Raw genomic sequence first — 21,709 nt, 5'->3', positions numbered from 1 at the left:
CACCAGACTAAGAACCTCCAGAGAACCAGGCCTGGCTTTCTACCTCCCCTCTTAGACTGAGGTTTTCCTGCAAATATGGCTTATGTCTCTTCCTTCCCCTCAGACTGGGAGGCCCCTGAGTCCTGGGCATGAGCCTCTCTTTCTTTCTTCGGGATGGGCGCTTCCTTAGGTCTGACCCAGGGTCTTCTCCCCAACCCTTCCACCTGGCTATTGATCTCCAGACTTTTCCACCTCCAATCCCCATTCTGTGCAGTTCTGCCCACAGCTGGGGCACTCAGGAGCCTCTGGAGCCTCCCCCAGCTCTGGGGCCCTGGGAGGGCTTCCTTCGGCTCTGGGATGAACCTTTGGCTTGGAGCACAGGGCCTTCCTGTGGGACCGTGAGGCCCAGAGCGCCCACCCAAGCTGCACCTCTGACCTCACAAAGGCTGCCTCAGAACCTGGTCTCCATGGCGCTGCTGGCAGGAGAAGGGATGCTATTTTGGGCAGTGCGTCCGGACTTGGTGATGGGGCCAAACCCCTGCCCCACTGACCTCTTCCCTGGAACAGCAGAGTAGAGCAGTGCTCGGGCCACCCCGAGGAGGGCCGAGAGGCGGGCTCTAGCTTGGGGACGCAGGGACAGCGGAGCCTGAGACAGTCACGGAGGAACAAGTTCAAGACCTGCTGTGACTGAGAGGCCCCCAAGCCAGACGCTGGGAAGCATAAGGCACTTGGGCAGGTGAGTCGGGCTCTAGGCAGGGCTGAGACAGGGGGCCTCCCCTGGGACCCAGGCCTGGGAGTGCCACTGCTGGGGACCACATGGGGAGGAGGTGACCGTGGGACTGTCTGGGGAAGGAACCCCAGCCGGGAGTTGAAGGCCTGGATATCTGCTCTGGTTTAGTCCTGAGTTGCTGCGTCATATGGGCGCATCACACTTCCTCTCTGGGCTTCAGTTTCCTTACCCGTAAATTGACTGCTGGGAGGCCCAGTGGTGCAGCAGAGACTGGGAGGTTGTGTGGGGCTGGGCTGCCAGCAGAGCCTGGGGGGTGGGAGTCGGGGGGCGAGTAGAGACTGGCGACAAGGGACCAAAGCAGAAGGGATGCAGATCAGAGTAATGGGTGGATTTCTGGCTTTGCTGGAGTGGTTCCTCCCTCTGGAGTCCCCTCCTGAGAGGCTGGGGCTAGAGGGTTTCTGCCATCAGGGCTAGGGATGTGAACTTAGGCTGCAGTTAGAGGGAAGCGGGCTAGAGAACAAGGGAGCATGCAGGATGGGGAAACTCCAGGGTTACCTTTGTGCTGTCATTTGTGAGGAAAATGGGGATTAAAAGGGGGGAATTTTCAGGAAAAGTGAGAGGGTAGATTTTGTTCTGAGGTGGGGGTTAGGACTAAATGAACTTTCAGGACCTCATTCTGCGTGTGTGTGTGTGTGTGTGTGTGTGTGAGTGTGTGTGTGTGCAAGGGGAGGCAGACAAGGCCCTGGAAAGTCACAGTGTAAGTCAGCAGCAAGAGAGCTTGAGGTTAGACTGAAGACAATAATACCCGCATATATGAGGGGTGGAGCTGCTGGGGGGAGGCTGTGGGCATCTCCACTGTCCAAAGCTGGGCTGCAGACTTGGGAAGGTCAGAAGGACCTCCGCAGGGCCTGGTCCGGGGACCACGAGTCCGGGGGCCAGCAGGGGTGAGGGGGTGTGGCTTTAGTGCCACTCCCCATTGGCTAAAGACACCGACCCCTCCTTCTCCGTCCCTGCCAGCTCGGCTGGGTTGAGGGGTTGGCACTGGCAGCAGCTGTCCCTGTGGCTTCTTCCCTGGGGGAGCTGAGGTCTGATGAGAATGAGGGGCGAAGTTCTGAGCCCCCCAGCCCTAGTGACCTCTCTCTGGCTCCACAGCATCTAAAAATCTCAAAGACAGAATATGGCTCAGGCTGACAGGAAGAAGCGGTAAGCATCCCACCCATTCCCCTACCCCAGCCCTTCCGTCCTGCACCCAGCACACCCCCAGGGCCCTCCCTGCCCCTCTCTCAGCCTCTCCCTCATGGTAGCTGATGCTCCCAGACTCCTTCCTTCCCACCCCGTACCAGCCCATGGGGCCCAGAGGAAGGATCTCTCCCACCTGTGCCCATAGCCAAGCATGGGCTGGGCCCTGGGCTGAGAGGAGGCTCAGAAAGACCCAGATGAGGGTCAAGGAGTTGGGCAGTGGGTTCCAGCTGCCCCTGTGTAGGTTGTGCTCAATTGAACTGAACTCACCACCTCTCACCCGCTCAGGCTCAGGTCTCTTTGGGGTGAAATAAAAGCCAAAGTCCTTGCAATGGCCAAGGCCCTGCCTATCTAGTGCCCATTTCCTCTCTGATCTTCCCCCACCCCACTCTCCCCTCCTTTCCTTCAAACATGCTCAGAGTCCTTCAGTGGCCATCCCCCCTGCCTGAAACGTTCTTTCCGCAGTTCCCCACAGGGCTCGCTCCCTCCCCTCCTCCCTGTCTTTTTCGTTTTTAAAATAAATTTATTTATTTATTGGCTGCTTGGGTCTTCGTTGCTGCGCACAGGCTTTCTCTAGTTGCCGCCAGCGGGGCTACTCTTCCTTGCGGTGCACGGGCTTCTCATTGCAGTGGCTTCTTTTGTTGCGGAGCATGGGCTCTAGGTGCATGGGCTTGAGTAGTTGCGGTGCACAGGCTCAGTAGTTGCGGCTCGTGAGCTCTAGAGCGCAGGCTCAGTAGTTGTGGTGCACGGGCTTAGTTGCCCCGCGGCATGTGGGATCTTCCCGGACCAGAGCTCAAACCCATGTCTCCTGCATTGGCAGGCGGATTCTTAACCACTGCGCCACCAGGGTAGTCCCCTCCTCCCTGTCTTTGCTCAAATGCCACCTTCTCAGTGAAGCTCACCCTGACTGCCCTACTCAGTCACTGCCCACCCCCTTTTCCTTGCCCTACCTTTTCCCGTAGGATGTACTACCTTCTACCACACAGATGACCTACTTAGGACATTTCATCTCTGCCTGTCAGCTCCACATGAGCATGGATGTTGGTCTGCTTGTGTGCTCTTGGATAGAGAGAATGAATGGGTCCCTTCTGTGCCAATGACATCGCTGTCTCTGCCCAGGACTCTCATAGGGCTTTAGACCCTTTTTCCAGAGACTCACCGGTCCTGCAGGCAGCTCAGTCCCAGCTGAAAACAGCCTTTTCCACTCCTCTCCCGCCACTTCCCATGGTCTCAGCTCAGTCAAGGATCCCCTTCTCCTCCGATGCTCAAGCCAGAAGTCAAGGCCTTGTCCTTGATATTCTGTCCCCCACTAACCACCTCATGTCCCTCACATCTAACCACCAATCTGCTAAAATATGTAAGATATCCTCACTCCCACATCCCTACGCCCTCACAGCCACTTTAGGCCACCACTTGCCCATTCTTCAAGTCTCTTCAGGCCTTGCTTCCCACCCGGGGGCTTCTTGCTCTGATGGTGTTATCCATCTCCTCCACTGGATGAAGCCATCCAAGGGCAGAGACTGGATTTTTACTTTTCCCCCTTGTGCCTGACTTATAAGTAGCTGCTCAACAAACATGTGTTAAATGGATAAATATTGGTTAGCCGGTTAAATGGTTGGCTTGAGGTTAGTTGGATAGTTTGCAGCTGGTTGGTTGATTAGATAATTAAACGAGCTGGTAAATAGGAGAATCAGTTGGTTAAGTTGCTAGGTTGATGAGTCAAAGGGTTGGTTGGTGGGTTGTTAGATATTTAGTTCCTTGGTTAGCACATATTACTTAGGTAATTACCTCATTGGCTGTTAGTTTCTTGGTTTGTAGGCTAGTTTTCTTAGATGCCCTTTATCATTCTATACCCTTCCTTGAGCTCTCTCATCTATGCCAATGGGTCAGACGACCATCTATGACATGGTGACGTCCAAATGGGTATCTCTAAACAAGACCACATGACCGGCAGCCTCCTTACTGGTCACCACCACTTAGCTGTCTAGTGAGCTCCTCAAACTCGCCACACCCAGAAGGGGACCCCTCATTCTCCAGCCTAAGCCTGCAGCTTCTCTCATGTGCCTCACACAGGCCATCGTGCTGCTCTAGGCAGAGCCTGGGGTCATCCCTGACATTTCCTTCTCCATTCTCCTCTCTAATAAGACACCAAGTCTGTCGGTTTGACTGTCTTCCTCTCACCACCGCCACTGCACCTTCCTGGCTCAGGCTGCCATCACCTCTCAGCCTGTCCGATTGCTCACCACGCCTCTACTCATGCTCCCTTATTCCTGCCTCCAAAGAGGAGACAGTGCTTCCGCTTAAATCCGTCACCCCACGGCCCTCTGGGGCGAGGTCAGACTGCCTAACGTGGGCCATGAGGCCATCTGCCCCTCTCTGCCCATCTCGTGCCACTCTCCGTTCTCTCTCTGCAGTCCATCCTTATAGAATTCCTCTATACATCACACACTGTCGTAGCTGCAAGCCTTTGTACAAGCATTAGCCCAGAACCTTCCCCCAGCCTCCTTTGATGCTCCTTCATCTGGCCGGTCTTGTATTCTCGACCTAAATTTCCTCTGGGAGAGCCTCCTACTCCCTCCTCTGGGTCATCTGCTTCCTCCCTGCAACCCCATAGTGCCCACTCTTCACTGTGGCAACACTCTTTACAATTTTAAGTAACTGCTTAGTTAATTGTTCATCTTCCTAAGAGTGGGGATCATGCCAATGTTCTTTACTGCAGTCACTGAACACAGCAGGCATGGTAGGCATTCAATAAATCTTTGGTTCACTGGCTCCTTGGTGGTTGTCACTTACTGCGTCCTGCCTGCTTTGTGGTGAGGAGGAAGGGGCCAGGGTTCCAGAGCTCTCTTGGTGTCTGTGACTTCCTGCTTTGTCTACTGCTCCTCTGCCTCTGTGGTACCTTCCCAGGACTGTTCTTGAATTCCTGCTGTCTCAGGCTCTTCTTCAGGGCTGAGGAGGCATAGGGGCAAGGCGACCCTTATATGATGCTGCATGGGAGCTGCAGCTGGATGGGAGCCAGTGGGCCAACCATTCAGGCAACTCTACATCCCCCTCCATGTGCTCAGTCCTGGGTTTGTTTCCCTGAAGTAAGGAGACAGCAAGGACTAGGGTGGGTGAGGAATGAACATGGGGTCTCAGCCAGGAAAGTGGGAGGGGTTCTATCCATGCCTGGTTTACATTTCTCACTCCCTTACTCTCTGCTGCTGTGAGGCTGGGGAAAGTCAGCAAGCTGAGGCAGGGTGTGGGTGATGTTGCTGACCCCAGCGGGGCGAGGAAGGTGAGGGTCACTCAGCGTGGGAGGCGGGGGAGGGTCACCAGTCTGAACAAGCACTAAGGCTGCACTTAGAGGCATCTGCACCCCACCTCCTCCTTAGCCTCCGGACACCGTCTCCTTCCTCACACTCAAGTCCTGTTCCCCCACCACCAACAGAAGATAGAGCCTCTAACTCACTTTTTCATCCGTCTATCCATCCAATCATGCACTTACTAAACAAACGTTTATCAAGCCTCCACCATGTGTCAGGCACTGTGGGAAGTTCTGGGGATCTAGTGGAGAGTAACAGATGAATTCTCAGTTTTCGTTCATTCGACAGTGTATATTGCACACCTACTATGTGCCCGGCACTGTGCTAGACAATGAGGATACACCAGGGAGTAAGACACAGTCCCTCCTTTCCTCTGTCCCTCCCATTCATTCGTTCATTCATTCACTCCCTCACAAGCATTCATTTGTGTGACCTTGCTTCAGAGCCTGGTATATTCTGCCGTCCCCGTCATCTCTGGCAGAACCTGGGGCATGCTTCAGGCCTCAGTGCTGTTTCTAGAGCCCAGGAGCAGACTTTGCCACAACTTGTGCTGTTTGCAGAGCCTCACTGCTGCCAGCTCCTGCCTGATGCCTTACCTGTGTCACCAGAGCTCTGGCCCCAGCAGACAGGCAGACAGACAGACAACTGAGCTCCACTCTCGTGCCTGCTCTCTCCCATCTGCTTCTCCCCTGAGGCTCTTTGGCAGCACAGATGGCGCTCACTGGCTTCCCAGCTGCCCCCTCTGCAAACTGGCCTCATTAGTGCTCGCTTCTCAGTGGTCCAGTCCCCCATCAGGAGGAAGAAGGGGCATGATCTGGATACCCCCAGTCCCTCTCCACATCCCTGGGACTCTCACATGCCTCTGACCCCAGCAGTACCAGCTGCCCTGGGCAAGAGGAGGTGTGTGGAGAGGCCACTGGGTTACCCATTAACTCAGCCATGAGTTGAAAACCCGATGGACTGTAAGTGCGCCTGATCTCATTTCTGCCCATGGGCTCGGGCTGCTGCTTCAGGTCCACCCGCATGTCCAAGATGGTCACACCGTCTGCAGTAAGAAGGATGCAAACAGTACTGCAGAAGGAGATGGTGCGCGAGTTCCTGGCCGAGTTCCTGAGCACGTTTGTCATGATGGTGAGTGGGTGGGTGGCACAGGGTGAGCAGGCTCTGAGGAAGGGGCCTCAGGAAGCTAGGGCTCAGTAAGGGCAATCCATGACCCCCTCCCCACCGCTGGGCCCTGAGTCACACCGTCCATTTCCCGGCCTCTGAGCTAGGAGCCTGAGGGAGAAGCATAGGAAAATAAGGAGAGCTCTGTCTTTCTCACCAAGCCTTTTTGGGAGAGAAAGGGCTCATGGTATGTGGGAGCAGAATGAAATCCTGGGCTGCTTGGGGATGGGTGGGTCAGGGGGCATGCCTGGAAGTGAGGAGAAGGGAAACAAAGAGCAAAGAGATTGGAGAGGACATTGAGGCTTTGAGAATTAATCCTGAGGGCAATGGGGAGACATCGAAGGTTCTCAAGCAGGGGAATGATATGGCCAGATTTGGATCTTAAAAGGAAATTCCGGGCGCAGTGTGGAGCCTAAGCCGAATGGGCAAAGCTGGAGGGAGGGGAACCGAAGAGGCTGTGGCAATGACCTGGGATAGAGGTAGAGAGGGTGTGGAGAAGAAAGCACACATCTGCGAGAGTTATGGAAGAGGGAACCTGCGAGCAACAGATGTGGGGTAAATGCTTAGGGGCCCGTTCTGCGGAGCCTGCGGCCCAGCGCATGGTGAGGCATGAGGTCAGTTTTAATGGGAACAGGTGAGGTGCCAGGGAGAAATCTCGGGGGTGGTTGGATATAGAGGTCTGGAACTCTAGAGAGTGGCTTGGGCTGGAAGTAAAGAGTTAGACTACATCAGAATATGAATTGTGGTTATAAAAATTGTCCAGTGAGAATGTACAGACAGAGAAAAAAACGGAGTTGAGGACAGAGCCTGAAGAATGAAGAGGAGCACACAAAGGGGCCTGAGAAGGAGTGACCGGAGGGGTGAGGGGAGAAGTGGGGGGGGACCAGGTTACAGAAGTGGCGGGGTCCACAAGGAGGGAGTGGTCAGCAGCGTGGGAGGCTGCAGACAGGCCAGAGAAGTGAGCGCTGACGCCTTCTTGTAGAGTATGGCAACCTGGAGGTCCTGGGGCACATTGGTGAGGGCTCTTTTAGTGGATCATGGGACAGAAACCATAGGCAAGTGGGATGTGGGTTTTCTTGGAAATTCCCTGTCCGTCCACCTGCGTCGGCCCTGCCACTTATCCCATCCAGCCTCTGCCCTTAAGCTGTGGCCATGCTTGTTTGCACCTTACGAAGGCCCAGGTCCATGAGAAGAAGGGCTAGCCTCTGGGAAGGGAAGTGAAGGTGTCAGGAGTGTCCCAGAGGCGGCAGGGGGCTGGGGGTTGGGGGGAGAGGACGAGTGTGGTTGTGTGTTCGTGTGTGTGTGTGCGTTGAGTCACGGTGTAGGAGGCAGTGGGATTCACAGAGCCCTGGAGACTCTGGACACCGAGGTTCTTATACTGATCATCCTGCCAGTGAGTCACCAGCTGGCCTTGGACAGGTCTCTCTGTGGCTCAGAGCCTGTCTTCTCAGACGTTATTAAGTGTGTTGGATCGGGCCTCCATGGGCTTTGGAGCTGGGTTTGAATTCCGGCTCTGCTATCTTCTAGCTCTGTGATCTTACATAAGCATCTTAACTGTTCAGAATTTTACTAATATCGAGCCGGCCAACTTTGTGAAGAAGGTTAAGAGATCGACACCCAGCGCACATAGGACATATGTGTTGGTTGCTTGTCAAACTAACAAGCGCTCTCAGCTGCTCTCCCCTCCCTGCCACTCCCCCTTCTCCATTACCTGCCCTCCTGAGCTGTGACACCAGCATCTGGATCCGCTCTTGCCTTAATCCAGGGCAAAGTAACTCATTTATGACAAGACATTCCAGCCCCGTGAGGGCTGTTAAACCTTGGAACTGTGGAGGCGGGAGGGTGCCTCCTCAGAGAGCTCTTAGGGAAAGCAAGCACTGACCACATGCATTCATGCCTGCCCACTGCCCACGTTTGCGTTTTTCTTCCTTTTATTGAGATTATTATAGAGCACCTACTGCATACCAGGCACTATAATGCCAAGCCCTTATGTGCAGCATCTTCCCAAATCCTCACAACAGCCCTGTAAGGGAGGTACTATTATCCCCATTTCACAGGTGGGGAGACTGAGGCTCCGTGAGACAAAGTCACTTGCCCAAGGTCACATTTTAAGTTAAGATGAAATCCAGTCCAGTCTAATATCCCTGTCTTGACCCTTCAACGCTATGCTCTGTCCCTTAGCTTAGCTGTAGATTTCTGACTGTCCCCCAGCTGAGGTAAGGCCCTCACTTTGGGTAGTTCAAGACCACTCTCCAGGCCTCTGTTTCCCTTGGGAGCAGAAACATTTGCCATTCAGTTGCTGTGAGGATCGAAGGGAAGTTACCCTTGTAAAAGAACTTTGTGAGGTTCATGCTCACAGAGGACATCGTATTGTTGTTATTTTTAGGTGTCGGGCCTGTGTGCCAAGAAGTGGTGGCTTTTTCAGTTGATAGGAAGCTCAGTGAGTCATCAGCACAAAGCTTTCGCCAGAAAAGCTACAGTGACCTTGGGTCCCATTTACTACCGACAAGATAAGGGAAGCACACTGTTCCACTCAGTTCCACTCTGTAACCTCCGGGGCTGTTGTCTTCCGGGCTGGGCCCGTGGCTATTGGAGGGACCTGGACAGGCTGGGCCACGTTCACTGATCAGAGAGGGTGGGCGCTGGGCTATCAGGGCCCTGGAAAACCAGCTGTAGTTGTGAGTAGTAGGGCAGGGGTTGCAAACTCGTGCTGTGGGGGGCCAGAGAGAGTCACCTGAGGGTGGCGGAGATGGTGGCTAATGGCAGAGTGCTGACCTATGCGAAGACATGGCTGCCACCACTCCAGCCGACTGTTGCCATGCCATGTAGAATGCGGGCCACTGTTGCAGACCTTCTGATTTTGCAAGAGAAGCTGGAACTTCTGTGCTTGTGTCAAGACCAGGCTACCCAAACAAAACGTGGGCTGGACGGCTTAGGTCCAGGGGTTGCCAGTTGGCAACCTTGACACAGGAGATCACGTGGGGTTTATTCACTCATTCATTATTTTTAGTAAATGGTTTTGAGCTCCTACTTGAAAATGGGGACCCTTGGTCTTCAGACCCTCCATTCCTGCTCCAGCCCCTGCACCTCCTGACCCCCCAAGCCTGCCAGCCTGGCCTGGCCTTGCTCCCCACCCCCAGCGCTACTCAGACACTTTGCTCCTCCTTTCCTCTCTCCTTTATCTTCAGCCCCTCCCTCTCTCAACCTTAACACACTCAGGTCTCTCGACCTAAAACAACAGAACACAGAACATCCCTTCATTTATCACACTCGCTCTCCCTCCCTCCTCAGGTAGGTTCTCAAAGGCATGTCTACCGTGGTCCTTTCAACTGTTCACCACCTACCCCCCCTCACGCTTTCTGGGACCTGGCTTCATCAGACCCCATGGCCTGATGACACAGTGCTCACCACGCTACTCATGACCACTGGATGGTCACACCCAAAGGGATGTTTTCCAGGCCTTCTCACGCTTGACCCAGAGTCTGCACATGACCGTGTGGGCCACACCCTTCTTGGGAACTCTGCTTCTCCCTGGGGTCCAGGGCACATTCTCTTTGTTCTTCCATTTCAACTGCTGCTCCAGCTGGGGTTTCTAATGTCCACCCCTGAGGGCTGACGTTTGGTCCTAGGTTCAGCCCTCAGCTGCCCACTCACCCTGCGCCCTCTCCCAGGTGTCTTCATCCAGCCCGACGGCTTCAACTGCAGCCCTTGTGTCCACAGTTCTTCAGGTTTTCTTTTTTCAAAAACTCTAGAACTGTTCAAAGGAAATACAATATGAGCTACATATGTAATCTAAAATTTTCTAGTAGCCACATTAAAAAGGTAAAAAGTGACAGGTGAAATTAATTTTAATAGTTACTCTATTTAACCCACATACCCAGAATGTTACCAGTTCAACATGTAATCAATATACAATTATGAATAAGATCTTCTACATTTTCCTTTTCCTACTAAGCCTTTGAAATCTGGTGTGTGCCTTACACATACAGTAGATCTCAATTTGGACTAGCAACATTTCAAGTACATAATAGCCACATGTGGCTCATGGCCATCATATTGGATGACACGGGTCTAGACTCTGATTTCCAGCAGTTTGGACATCTAGAGGTCCCTCAAAGACAACATATCCAAAACACATAGACTTTTCAGAGGAGGTGCCGTCTGAATGTGGTCTTTTTTTTTTTTTCTTTAAATAATTAACATTTTGGGCTGCATTGGGTCTTAGTTGCGGTGCGCGGGCTTCTCTCTAGTTGTGGCGCAGGGGCTCCAGAGCGTGTGGGCTCTGTAGTTTCTGGTGTGCAGGCTCTCTAGTTGAGGCACGTGGGAGAATGTAAGCTGAGTTGATTGTGTGTGGGGGAGGAGGGAGAGGACATCCAAGTTTCTGGCTTGGCCAACTGGGATGGGGGAACATGGGATGAAGATCACATTTTCTGAGAGATGGTGAGCTTTCAAAATAGAGCTGGAGACGCTTGTGAAGCACCCCGGAGACTTCCAGTGGGTATCTGGAAATAGGGATCTGGCTCTCAGGTAGAGGTTTTGGGAATTAGTGCCTCAGGCATATCTGAAGCTCTAGCCCTGGTAAGAAAACGCAGGAGTGACTGGGGTGAGATATGAAAAGGGCCAGGGATAGAACCCTGGGATCATCTGTATTTTATGAGGCAGATGAAGGAAGAAGAATGTGGGAAGGAACTGTGGACCGGGGGAGGCTACAGAGGGAAAAGGAAAACCAGGAGAGGGAGATGTCATGGAAGCCAAAGAGGAGGCACTTTCCAGAAGCACAGTGTGGTTAAGGGGGTGAAAGTCAGCACAAGTGAGACGATGCCTGAAGGGACCTTTGGGCAATCTGGAGGCTGGAGTCCTCGGACAGAGCACAGATGTCGGTGACAGTTGGAAGCAGAAGCCGGGCTGAGGAGGGAGGGCAAGGGAAGGGATAAAGGAGCCAGCCAGCAGGTCCTTCCTGGAGCCTGACTGACATGGGAGGGGCCGTCCAGGAGTCCACCGGTGGACAGGGAGACCGGGCTGAGGAGGGAGGCTTCACTTTCAGGAAGGAAGAGACCCGAGCGTGTGGCAGCCACTCAAGGGGAGTGTGGAGGATACAGGCCAGGGGAAGGTCTCTGAAGAAGGAGAGAGAGGTGGGAGCAAGGGCCAGAGCTGAAGGGAAGGTGGATATAGGGGCAGGTGGGTGTTGTTGAGTGAGGGCCTCCTTTTAGGTCTCTAACATCCCTGTGAAGGGGGTCAGTGGGCCGTGTCACCTGCTGAGATCTGGTGCTGGGGGATGGGCAAGAAGTTCAGGAGTGATGCCCGGGGGCAATGGGAATGAGGCTGGCTCCAGGGCTGAGTGTGTGGGGCTCTTGATGGTTGGAGGTTCCTGGCAGAGTCCAGATGTGAGGCTTGGAGATTCCTTGAAGAAACTCCCTTCAGGCTAGGCTGAAATGTGAGAAGCTCTGAGGGGTCGAATCCACACCAGCCCTGCCCTCCTGGAAGCCCTGCCTCCTCCAGGCCCTTCAGGTGCACCTGGAATCTAGGGACCTGGACATGCCCGTGAGAGCCCCTCACTCCACCGCCCCGCCCCGGCTCCTTGCACAGCCCTCACCCAGCTCTCACTGGTCATGTCTGAGCAGCCTTGGCAGGGCCAAGGGGGAGAGGTCACGAGGAGGGAAGTCTCTGGAGGAGGGGGGAGGGCAGAGGGTCTCCAAGGGCAATGCCAGGGAGGCGTAGCGCGGGAGGGGCCGAGCGCCACTCTGAGGTTGGGGCTCCTGGGCGGGCAGCTCCCTCAGAGGCCCTCTCCCACAGGTGTTTGGTCTCGGCTCCGTGGCCCACATGGTTCTAGGAGACAAGATGGGGAGCTTCCTCGGTGTCAACTTGGGTTTTGGCTTCGGAGTCACCATGGGAGTGCACATGGCAGGGAACATCTCCGGTGAGTGGGCTGGGCCCCGCCTGACAGGCAAGGCCAGGTGTCCCCTGCGGGCTCCTGCTGCCCCCTTCCGGCTGTCCCCTTCTCCAAGTCAGCCAGCACCTTGCCCTCACGGGCAGCTTGGAGGGAGAACACCCTGAGCCCTTTTCCTCTGCCCAGACGCTTCACGAGCCCCCTTGACCCCTTGTTTTTACTAGCTGGGTCAACTTAGGCAAGCGATTGAACCTCTCCATCCCTCATTTTCCGTAATGGTTAAATGGAGATGGTGGTGCCTGCCTCGCCGGGTCCTTTTGAGGACTGAGTGAGTACGCTCCACGAACGCTAGCCGTTATTATTGTTGCTGTCGTTGCTCTCAGTATTACTGATTCTTGTTGTTTGTTTCTACGCCGACACACTTGACCCTCCCTGCAGGGGCCCATATGAACGCAGCCTTGACCTTCACCAACTGTGCACTAGGCCGCATGTCCTGGAAGAAGTTTCCCGTGTATGTTCTGGGTCAGTTCCTGGGTTCCTTCCTGGCTGCTGCCACCATCTACTGCCTCTTCTACAGTGAGTGTCCCGCCCTGGGTTGTCCATCTCTGGCCTCAGCCTCCTCCCCTGAAATATGGGCTGATCCAACCGAGTGTCCTAGCCTGTGAAAATGTCTGGGAGAGAAAAGTCTTGGAGGTACTCCCTGCCCTCCATCCTACAGCCTCATCTCTGAGACTGCAGTGGGGTTTGGCTGCGGGCAGGTCTATACTCAATCTGTGTTTCCACAGCTGCCATCATCGACTACTCGGGGGGAAGTCTGACAGTGACTGGTCCCACAGCCACTGCTAACATTTTTGCCACCTACCTTCCTGACCACATGACCTTGTGGAGGGGCTTCCTGGATGAGGTCAGTGGTCCAGGGTGGGTGCCCCTCCTCAAGCCCTCCCCCACTCAGGAGGGGGCCAGCAGTGAGCCCCTCATGGTGAAGAGGACAAGAACTCTGGATGGGGACTTGTCCTTGTGCCAGGACATGTTTCTGCCAGCGGGTTTGGGCTGGGGGCACTGCTGAGGCCCTATGGCTTGGCTAGGGGTCCCAGGTGGCTGCCACGGTGTCGGCTGCCACGGTGTCTGCTCCCCAGGTGTTAGTGACAGGGATGCTTCAGCTGTGTCTCTTAGCCATCACGGACAAGGGGAACAACCCAGCACTGGAAGGGACACAGGCCTTGGTGATTGGCATCCTTGTTGTCATCATTGGAGTGTCCATGGGCATGAACACAGGATATGCCATTAACCCCTCCCGGGACCTGCCTCCACGCTTCTTCACCTTCATTGCTGGCTGGGGCACACAGGTCTTCAGGTACTGCCTTGTCCAGACCATTGCTGTGAGTCTTCTGTAGGTTCCCTATATGTGGAGGGGTGGAGTAGCCCGGGAGCATCCTGCAGAGCTCCCAGTGGCCTGGGGAGGCAAGAGCAGGTCCTGACTTTCCTCCAGACCCTGCTCCTGGACTGAAGGTCAACCCTGCCCCAGACCCGCCTCTGTCCTTGAATCAGGCTGAAGCTGACCGGTGCCCCAGGCTCAGGGGCAACTCCCGGGCTAGGGTGGGGTTTCTCCTCTACTCTCAGGCCCTACTCTCTGTCTCGGCCTGAGGTAGATGCAGGTGCCATGCTGGGCATCGGCCCCCTAAGCAGGCCTCTGCCTCTTGCCTGCAGCACCAAGGACTGGTGGTGGGTGCCAGTGGTGGCCCCACCCCTAGGTGCCTACTTAGGTGCCATCATCTACTTGATCTTCATTGGCTCCAGCATCCAACAGAAGCCCCAGATACTGGAGACTCCCTCGACGTATGAAGACCACGGAACACCTGTGTTGCCCAAGACCACATCTCACACACCCGTGACCTCTTCCCTCACCCCTGTCTCTGTGTCCCCGACAACAGACCTTCAGTCCTGTCCCACCCTTAATTGACTCCATCTGCCTAGAACACCTCTAAGTAAGACTGTTTTTGACCCCATCCCCATCCCAATAAAGAAAGCCTTGTCCCACAGTGGCACCCCCGGTTCCTGGGTGCCTCCTGTGGTTGGGCTTCCCTCCTGGATTCTTCCAGGAGCTCCAGGGTTATGCCATAACCCAAGGCTGAACATAGAGCTGAGAGGCCTCCGACTCCTTCTGGCTCTGGGAGCTGGGTCGCGCCTGGGGAAGGAAGTGGAAGGGACAACCTGTGGCCTCGGTAAGAACAGGATCAGATCACAGAACACCGGACACAGAACAGTGGACTTTCAGGCACAGGGTAGAAGGGGATAGCTTGGGGGAAGGGACACCAGCTAGCAGGTGGGGGTCAGTTCTGGATATACCTTGAGTGCCCTGGGATAGGACTCTGCACTCTCCCTCAGTTCTGGCCAGTTCTCGGACCAGGCAAGTCACGTCCCAAGTGTGTAGGTCAGAGTTCTCAACCTTGTTTTCATTATCGCCCCCTCAGGAGCCTTTTAGACATTTTTTCCTTAATCACACAGTATTTTAAATACCACAGATACACTGTATATCTGTTTATGTACTGTACACATACCTTTGCTTTATACAAAAAAAAGTAAGATTTAAAAAATCTCTCCCTTCCAAGGATCCATTTTTTCTCCCATGGGAGCAAAGTCTCCCCCACCCTTGAAAACGCCTGATGAAGACTGAAAGGAGGTAAGAGACTGGGCTCCTCTTCCTTCTTCCTGAGGCCAGAGCTCTCCCACAGGAAGGAGCTCCAGAGTTGGAAAGGAAGATGCGGAGAGGAAAATCCTTCCAAAGGGCACAGGAAATGGTCTCGTGGGGTGCAGGGGGACAGGTGCAGAGGTTGGGTGGCGGTGGGGCAGCCAGAGTCCACTGACCCTGGGGCCCGGTGGAATCCTCTGTGTTCTGGGACTCAGAAGGCAGCATCACCCATGGCTCCTGTCACTGCTCGTGCATTTAGCCTTCCAACAATCATGGAGTTCCTCCTGGGTGCAGGCCCTGGGGATGAGGCTGGGTCTCTGCCTTTGAGGGGGGCAGCACCTACTGGGGACAGGCAATCATAAGGAAGGAGCTAAGTGGTGCAGAGGGGGCTCGTAGGCCAGCCTCAGGAGGAGACAGAGCAGAATGGGGGCTGGGGGGTGTCCTTCCTGGGGCTGGTTGCCACACTTTAAGGTAGGAGGAGACAGCGGGCAGAGGAGGCTGAGCTTTCTTCTGGAAGTGTGGGCATGGCGAGACGAGGTTTAGAAAACCCACCTGAGCTGCAGTGTGCAGGATGCTGGAAAACAGGGAGACTGGGGCCTGCAAGGGAGTGTGGTGTGAGGCTGCTCCAGAGGAGTGGCAGGGAAGCTAACAGGTCAGCACTGGTGGGCGGAGAGGAGAGAAGGGATTCACCTAATACCAAGGAGGTAAAACCTGCAGAACCTGGGCTTGGACTGGAGGAAGGAGTGGGTGAGGAAGAGGCGGGGGCCAGGGCTCACTTCCAGTTTCTGGCTTGGGCCCGGGTGTTGGAGATGTCCCCACTGAGTGTGGGGTGTGGGAGAGGAAATGGTTTGAAGAGGAAGATGATAAATTATATCGTGGACACATTGACTTTGAGGTGCCTATCGGACTTGGGCAAGAGGTGTGTAGGCTTGGGCTTCCCTGGTGGCTCAGTGGTTGAGAGTCCGCCTGCTGACGCAGGGGACACGTGCTCCGGTCCGGGAAGATCCCACATGCCGCGGAGCGGCTGGGCCCGTGAGCCATGGCCGCTGAGCCTGCGCGTCCAGAGCCTGTGCTCCGCAATGGGAGAGGCCACAACAGTGAGAGGCCTGCGTACCGCAAAACAAACAAACAAACAAAAAAAAACAAGGTGTGTAGTCTTGGGCAAGTTACTCAGCCTCTCTGGGCCTCGGTTTTCTCATTTGTAAAATGGGTCTAATAATATTACCTGCCATTTGTGTTGATGTGAATATTCAATGAAATAAAATATGTACAATGCTGAGGATAGTGGTTGGCACAGAGTAAGTGCTCTATAAACCATTATGCCTTTTGTGTGGTCTGGAGCTCAGAAGAGAGTTGAAGCAGAGATTGGGGAAACTGTGGTTGTGTGGATACAGCTGGGGCCGAGGAAGGGTGAAAGAAGGGTCAGTGAGCAGGGTCCTGGGAGCACAGCCAAGAGGCAGCTGTGAGGTGGAGTGGGCCTCTCAAGAGGTTTGGTTGACGAGGGGCACAAGCTGGGTGGTCAGGGGACACTGGAAACATCCCAGATGTCCATCAACAGAGGAACAGATACATTGCAGTCTAGTCACATATAGTGGAATACGATACATCAGTGAAAACTAAGGCACAACAGCTACCTGCAACAACACGGGGTAAGTTTGGAGGCATAAAGAGCGAGGGAGTACGACACCTTATACCATTAAAAAACAAGCAAAAAAACGGGACTTCCCTGATGGCGCAGTGGATAAGATTCCGCACTCCCAATGCAGGGGGCCTGGGTTTGATCCCTGTTCAGGGAACTAGATCCCACATGCTTGCTGCAACTAAGGAGCTGGTGAGCTGCATCTACGGAGCCCGCCTGCTGCAACTAAGACCTGGCACAACCAAACAAATAGTAAAAAAAAAAAAAAAAAAAAACCAACCAAAAAGGAATATATTCTTTGGGTGCACGTATGTGATAAAACTACTTAAAAAAAAAAAGAAGGGATGCTTCTTCCATGGAGACAGAGATGGCTGAGAAGATGGGGAGGAGCATGGGCGCAAGCTATTAATAATTTCCTAGTTCTGGAGTTGGGGTAAATTTTTCGGTTTATTATGTGATTGTGCTTATAACATACAACTGTGATATATATTCATTCGTAGGTATCATGTATTCTAAAAGATGAAGAAGAAATAGGAATAGCATGAAAACAGGTGGTGGGAAGAGTGACAGGTACGGGACCCACTGAGATTAGGGGGCTGGGGGTGCAGGGAGGAAGGAGAGACTTGAGTGTGTCTGACATCCCACGGTGGGAGGAGCTGAGCCAGGGAACCAGGGCTGGGAGTGGCTAGGGAGGGGCCCACAGCTGGAAATGCCAGCCAGCTGCCTCCCTCCGTGACCTTGGATGGGTCTCTTCCCCTCTCAGCCTCAGTGACCCTGTGAACACAGGGTGGGTGGACACTCTCATTCCTGGTGTTCCAGAGCAGTGTGACCCTAAGGCCTCAGTCACAGATGAGGGTTCTGGTTCCTACCCTCCTCTGCCCCACTGACCATTTCAGGCTTCTGGCATCCTCATGTTCCCGGGAGGTGGCTTTGGAGGCAGGCCAGCCAGGGGGAGTCTGTCCAGAACCCCTCCTACTGTCCACTGCTCTGCTACAGATCTATACTAGGCCCATTGCCCATAACCTCCTGCAGATGCTGATCCCAGTGTCAGGCTCAGATGAACTCTGACCCTGGTCACAGAGCACTTCTGTGCACAGGGCACACACCCCTTTTGTTCTCTTGGCAGACTTAGGTTGACAGCCTACAAACGTGCCAGACACCGTTCCAGAGCCGAGGATGTAGGCACAATTAAGATGGAAAATGTCCTTGTTCTCACGGAGCTGACATTCTGTGCAAAACATGTGGTGTGTTTGTGATACACACTAAGCAGGAAAAGCGGGAAACGAGGATAGGAATTGTGTGTAGGAGTGAAGACTGGAGGGCTGAGGAGGTAAATGAGTAAAGAACTGAAGGGGGTGAGGCAGTGAGCCATGTGGACATATGGGGGATGAGCATGCCAGACTGAGGGAATAGCCAGTGCAAGGAATCTGAGGTTTGAGCATGGAAGGACCATTGCTGGAATGGAAAGAGTGGGGGAGTGGAAGAAGACAAGGCCAGAGGAGTGTGTGTGTGTGGGGTAGGGTGAACCCAGACCAACCCTGTGGAGAGGTGAGGCCAAGGCTTGGGGCAGAGGTAAGGGAGGTCTCTGGAGGAGAGAGGGAGGTGCCACTGCAGGAGGGAAGGAAAGAAGGGAGGGAGGGAGGGAGGGAGGGAGGGAGGGAGGAGGTGGGGCGGGTGTCATGGCGCCTAACGGGTCCCTGATCTGAGTTCTGCTCACACACACAGTCCCTCCTGTAACCACTCCCTGGCTGGACTCAGGAGGGACATTTGTGCAGCTCAGGAGGCCAGGCTGGGATGTGAGCTATAGGAGCTCTGGCTCCTCTCCCACTCTCCTAGTCCCAGACCAGCATGGACTGGCTGTGTGACCCAGACAGGACCCTTCCCTTCTCTGGGCCTCAGTTTCCCTGTCTGTACAATGAAGCTTGGATCTGTTGGTGTCTGGGGAGCCTCCCAGCTCTGACTTCTTCCAGCACTTCGAAGCCTCATGTCATGATCCCATTACTGTCCCTTGCCCCTATGCCAGGTGAGGCCATGTTTGAGATGGGGACAGGGATGGGACAAGAATGACCCCCCAGGCCCAGGCCAAGCCCCTCCAGGGCTTTGCCGATGAAGGTTGGGTCCTCAGCTCAGTGGTCCTGGCCTTGGGAAGAGCCCCTAACTCCCTGTCCAGCCTGCTGCTCCCCCACTCAGGGCCTCCGAGGGATAGACACACACAGGCAGCACCTCGGTCTGGCTGGTCTCATTGTCCCTCCTTCAGATGAGGTCTTGCAGCCCCAGAAGAGGTGGGAGAAGCCATCTCGGGCTGGACCTTGGTGTTGGCACCCTCAGAGGGAGAAGGCTGTGGCCACTTAGAGCCATGCAGCCTGAGCTTGGCTCTGCACCCACCCCTGTGCTTAACCCAGAGTGGGAACAGGTGTGACCCCACCCTCCCATGTGCTGCAGGGCTCATAACCGTGGCACCTAAGAGCACAATGAGGCCACCCGGCCCAGATCCAAATACCTGCTCTGCCACTCACTAGCTGTATGACCTTAGGCAGGACAGGAGAATAATAGCTCCCACCCCCCAGGGCTGCTGGGATGATGAAATGAGTTATGCCTGGCACATGGGGAGGGTGCGTGCTGTTATCACTCTACACCGTCTCGTGGTCCTCATGTCACCACGCCCACCTGACACCCAAGGAATCTGGGAGCTGGGGAGGCTGGCTCAGTAAGGGGTACAGAGGAGGGATTCCAGTCCTTTGTTGATATGATCTCTGCCGGGTTTTGTTTGGTCTTTAAATTGTGAAATATATTCTGTAAATGTATGTATAAAACATACAGGTACAGTTAAAATAACAGTAAAACATTAAAAAACAAAAACAAAATCTCTAAATAAACAAAAAAGCCCAAACACTTAAGTGCTCCCTACCTAGCTCTGACAGGTTAATTGAACCTCTCTGGACCTCAGTTTCCTCATCTGCAAAATGGGGGTCACATGGCCCAGAGAAATGAGGTGCTTCAGGTTTCAGTTTTGCCATCAGCATTCCACCATGATGGAACAAGTTTACCAGAGTTCACGGTCTCCCCTTGGGTCTGTGTTCAGGAGCCAAGGTGGTGGGGGGAGGTGCTGGAGGGTGTGTGCAGGGGATGCTCTGGGCTCAGTTGGGGGACTGAGTGAGTGATGGAGCTCAGAGGCTGAGAGATGAGACACATGGTTCAGAGCTAGGTACACCCAGGCACACAGATAAGGTCATAAGTCTGGGGCTGAGCCTTTGAGTCCTCCAGGGACCCAACAAAACCCTTGTTGGCTGATAAAGAGGATTCCTCAGATGAGGGTTCCAACAGGCCCCTGGAACAGCCCTGCCAGGGCCAGCAAGAATGTGTTCCTGCCCTCACTGCCCCGCCACATTCCTCCACCTATGCCCTGGCCTCTGGCCCCAGGTCAGGGGACATTAGACCGAAGATAAATTCCTAACGGAGGCCCAGTGCCAGGGCAGGGGAGACTGGATGGGGGAGACTGGTTGGAGACACAGGAGACAGTCTAGAGGTTGGATGTGCTGAATTAGAGGGACTTGTGGGACATCGTGGGAAAGGCAAGGGCCTGGGATAGAGAAAGCGCTTTGAAGCCCAGGGTGGTAGCTGAAGGCTTGCAGTTGGATGAGGTGCCCAGGGAGAAACGATGGAGACCTGGGGAGCACCCACGTTTTAGAGACGGCTAAAGAGGAGGAAGCAGCCAAGGCCATGATCTCCCCGGGCCCCGGGAGCCCGAACACTCTGGGGCCTTAACTGACCTGTGCCTTGGGGCTGGTTCCTTCCCTCAGGTGGTTCAGACGGTCAGGGCAAGTGAGGGAAGCTCATGCCCTCCTGGGCAATGTGGAAAAAAGCCCTAGAGACCCTCACTCCACAGCACTTCCCCATATCACTGAGTCCTGCAGCTTCAGGCCCCAGCTCTGGCTCTGGCAATTTCTGATTCCTGCCCTGTCCTCAGATCCCTGCCCTCTGGATGACAGAGTGCCCAGGGCAAAATCCTTGGACCTCTTCTCTTTCACCCTCCCTCCCAAAATGGCCAGCCTGCTGGAAGGCTGGTGAAATCACCACCCTTTAAATACCATTATATGCCAACAGCTCCCCAAATGAGATCTCCAGCTCAATCCTGTCTCCAGGCTTCAGACTCCCACAGACAACCGCCTACTGGACAGATTCTCATCCTGCAAGCCTGCTCCTCCCACACCCTCTCCTATCCCAGTAAATGGCAAATTCAATCTTCCCCTTGCTCAGGCCCAAAACTTTGAAGTCATTTCTGCTCCTCTCACACTCCACATCCCAGCTGCCAGCAAATCCTATAGGTGTTATCTGCAAATTCTATCTAGAATCCAACCACCTCTCAGCATTACAGCAGTGGTCTTCTGACTGCTCTCCCAGCCTCTCCGCTTGCTCTGACTCAGCCCTACAGTCTAGTCTCAATACAGCAGCTGGGATGATCCTTTCCAAAATTGAGCCAGATCTTATCATTCACTCCTCCGCCGGAAGCCTTCCAATGACCTCAAGGCCCCTGCTACTCTCTCCTTTATTCACCTTTTGGCCTGGTGGCTTTGCTGTTCCTTGAAGGTGCATGGCATGTTTCTACCACTGAGCCTTCGCCACGGCTGCTCCCTCTGCCTGGGATGTTTATCCTCCTGTGCCTATACTGTGTCTATCAATAAGAAGAGAAAAAACAGTATGAAAAAAAGAGATGAAAAGGTGATAAGCTTAAAAGATATTGGTTATAAACTCATCTAAAAAGTTTTAAAGAGTGCTTCCCTGAGGCAAAGTGTAAGTACTTCCCTCGCCCCATTCCCAGGCTCCTGGTTTGGGGATACACACTGCCCCCTCGTGGCCACCGTAGGAAAAGGTCTCATCTTCTGGGGGTATTCTCTACATTGGGACATGGTATAAGCTTCCCTCCCACTTGTCCTGATCTGCTGGGCCACGCAGTCTTAGCGACTCCAGGATGAGCTGTGTGAGCTCCCACTGCTCTGCCCGTGGAGTGGGGAGGACACAGGTTTTGGGGTCAGACCTGGTAGGAATTTCAGATCCCCAATTTACTGAGTGGTCTTGG

The 21,709-nt window shown here is 54.3% G+C and overlaps 1 protein-coding gene across 1 annotated transcript; it reads left to right on the top strand.

Moving 5' to 3' along the window:
* The first annotated feature begins 550 nt into the window (after positions 1-550).
* On the top strand, positions 551-14,854 carry AQP7 (aquaporin 7). Its single transcript, XM_082657189.1, is given in 9 exon segments — positions 551-715; positions 1,862-1,912; positions 6,267-6,384; positions 12,211-12,334; positions 12,743-12,880; positions 13,090-13,208; positions 13,441-13,658; positions 14,012-14,220; positions 14,223-14,854. Coding segments are annotated over 8 exon segments (990 nt in total). The 5' UTR covers positions 551-715; positions 1,862-1,886; the 3' UTR covers positions 14,261-14,854.
* The last annotated feature ends 6,855 nt before the right edge of the window (positions 14,855-21,709 follow it).

This window comes from Grampus griseus (assembly GCF_964374135.1).
Source record: "Grampus griseus genome assembly, chromosome: 6".
Lineage (NCBI taxonomy): Eukaryota > Metazoa > Chordata > Mammalia > Artiodactyla > Delphinidae > Grampus > Grampus griseus.
Note: the sequence above shows the minus strand (reverse complement) of the source record. Positions and strands in the feature narration are given on the sequence as shown.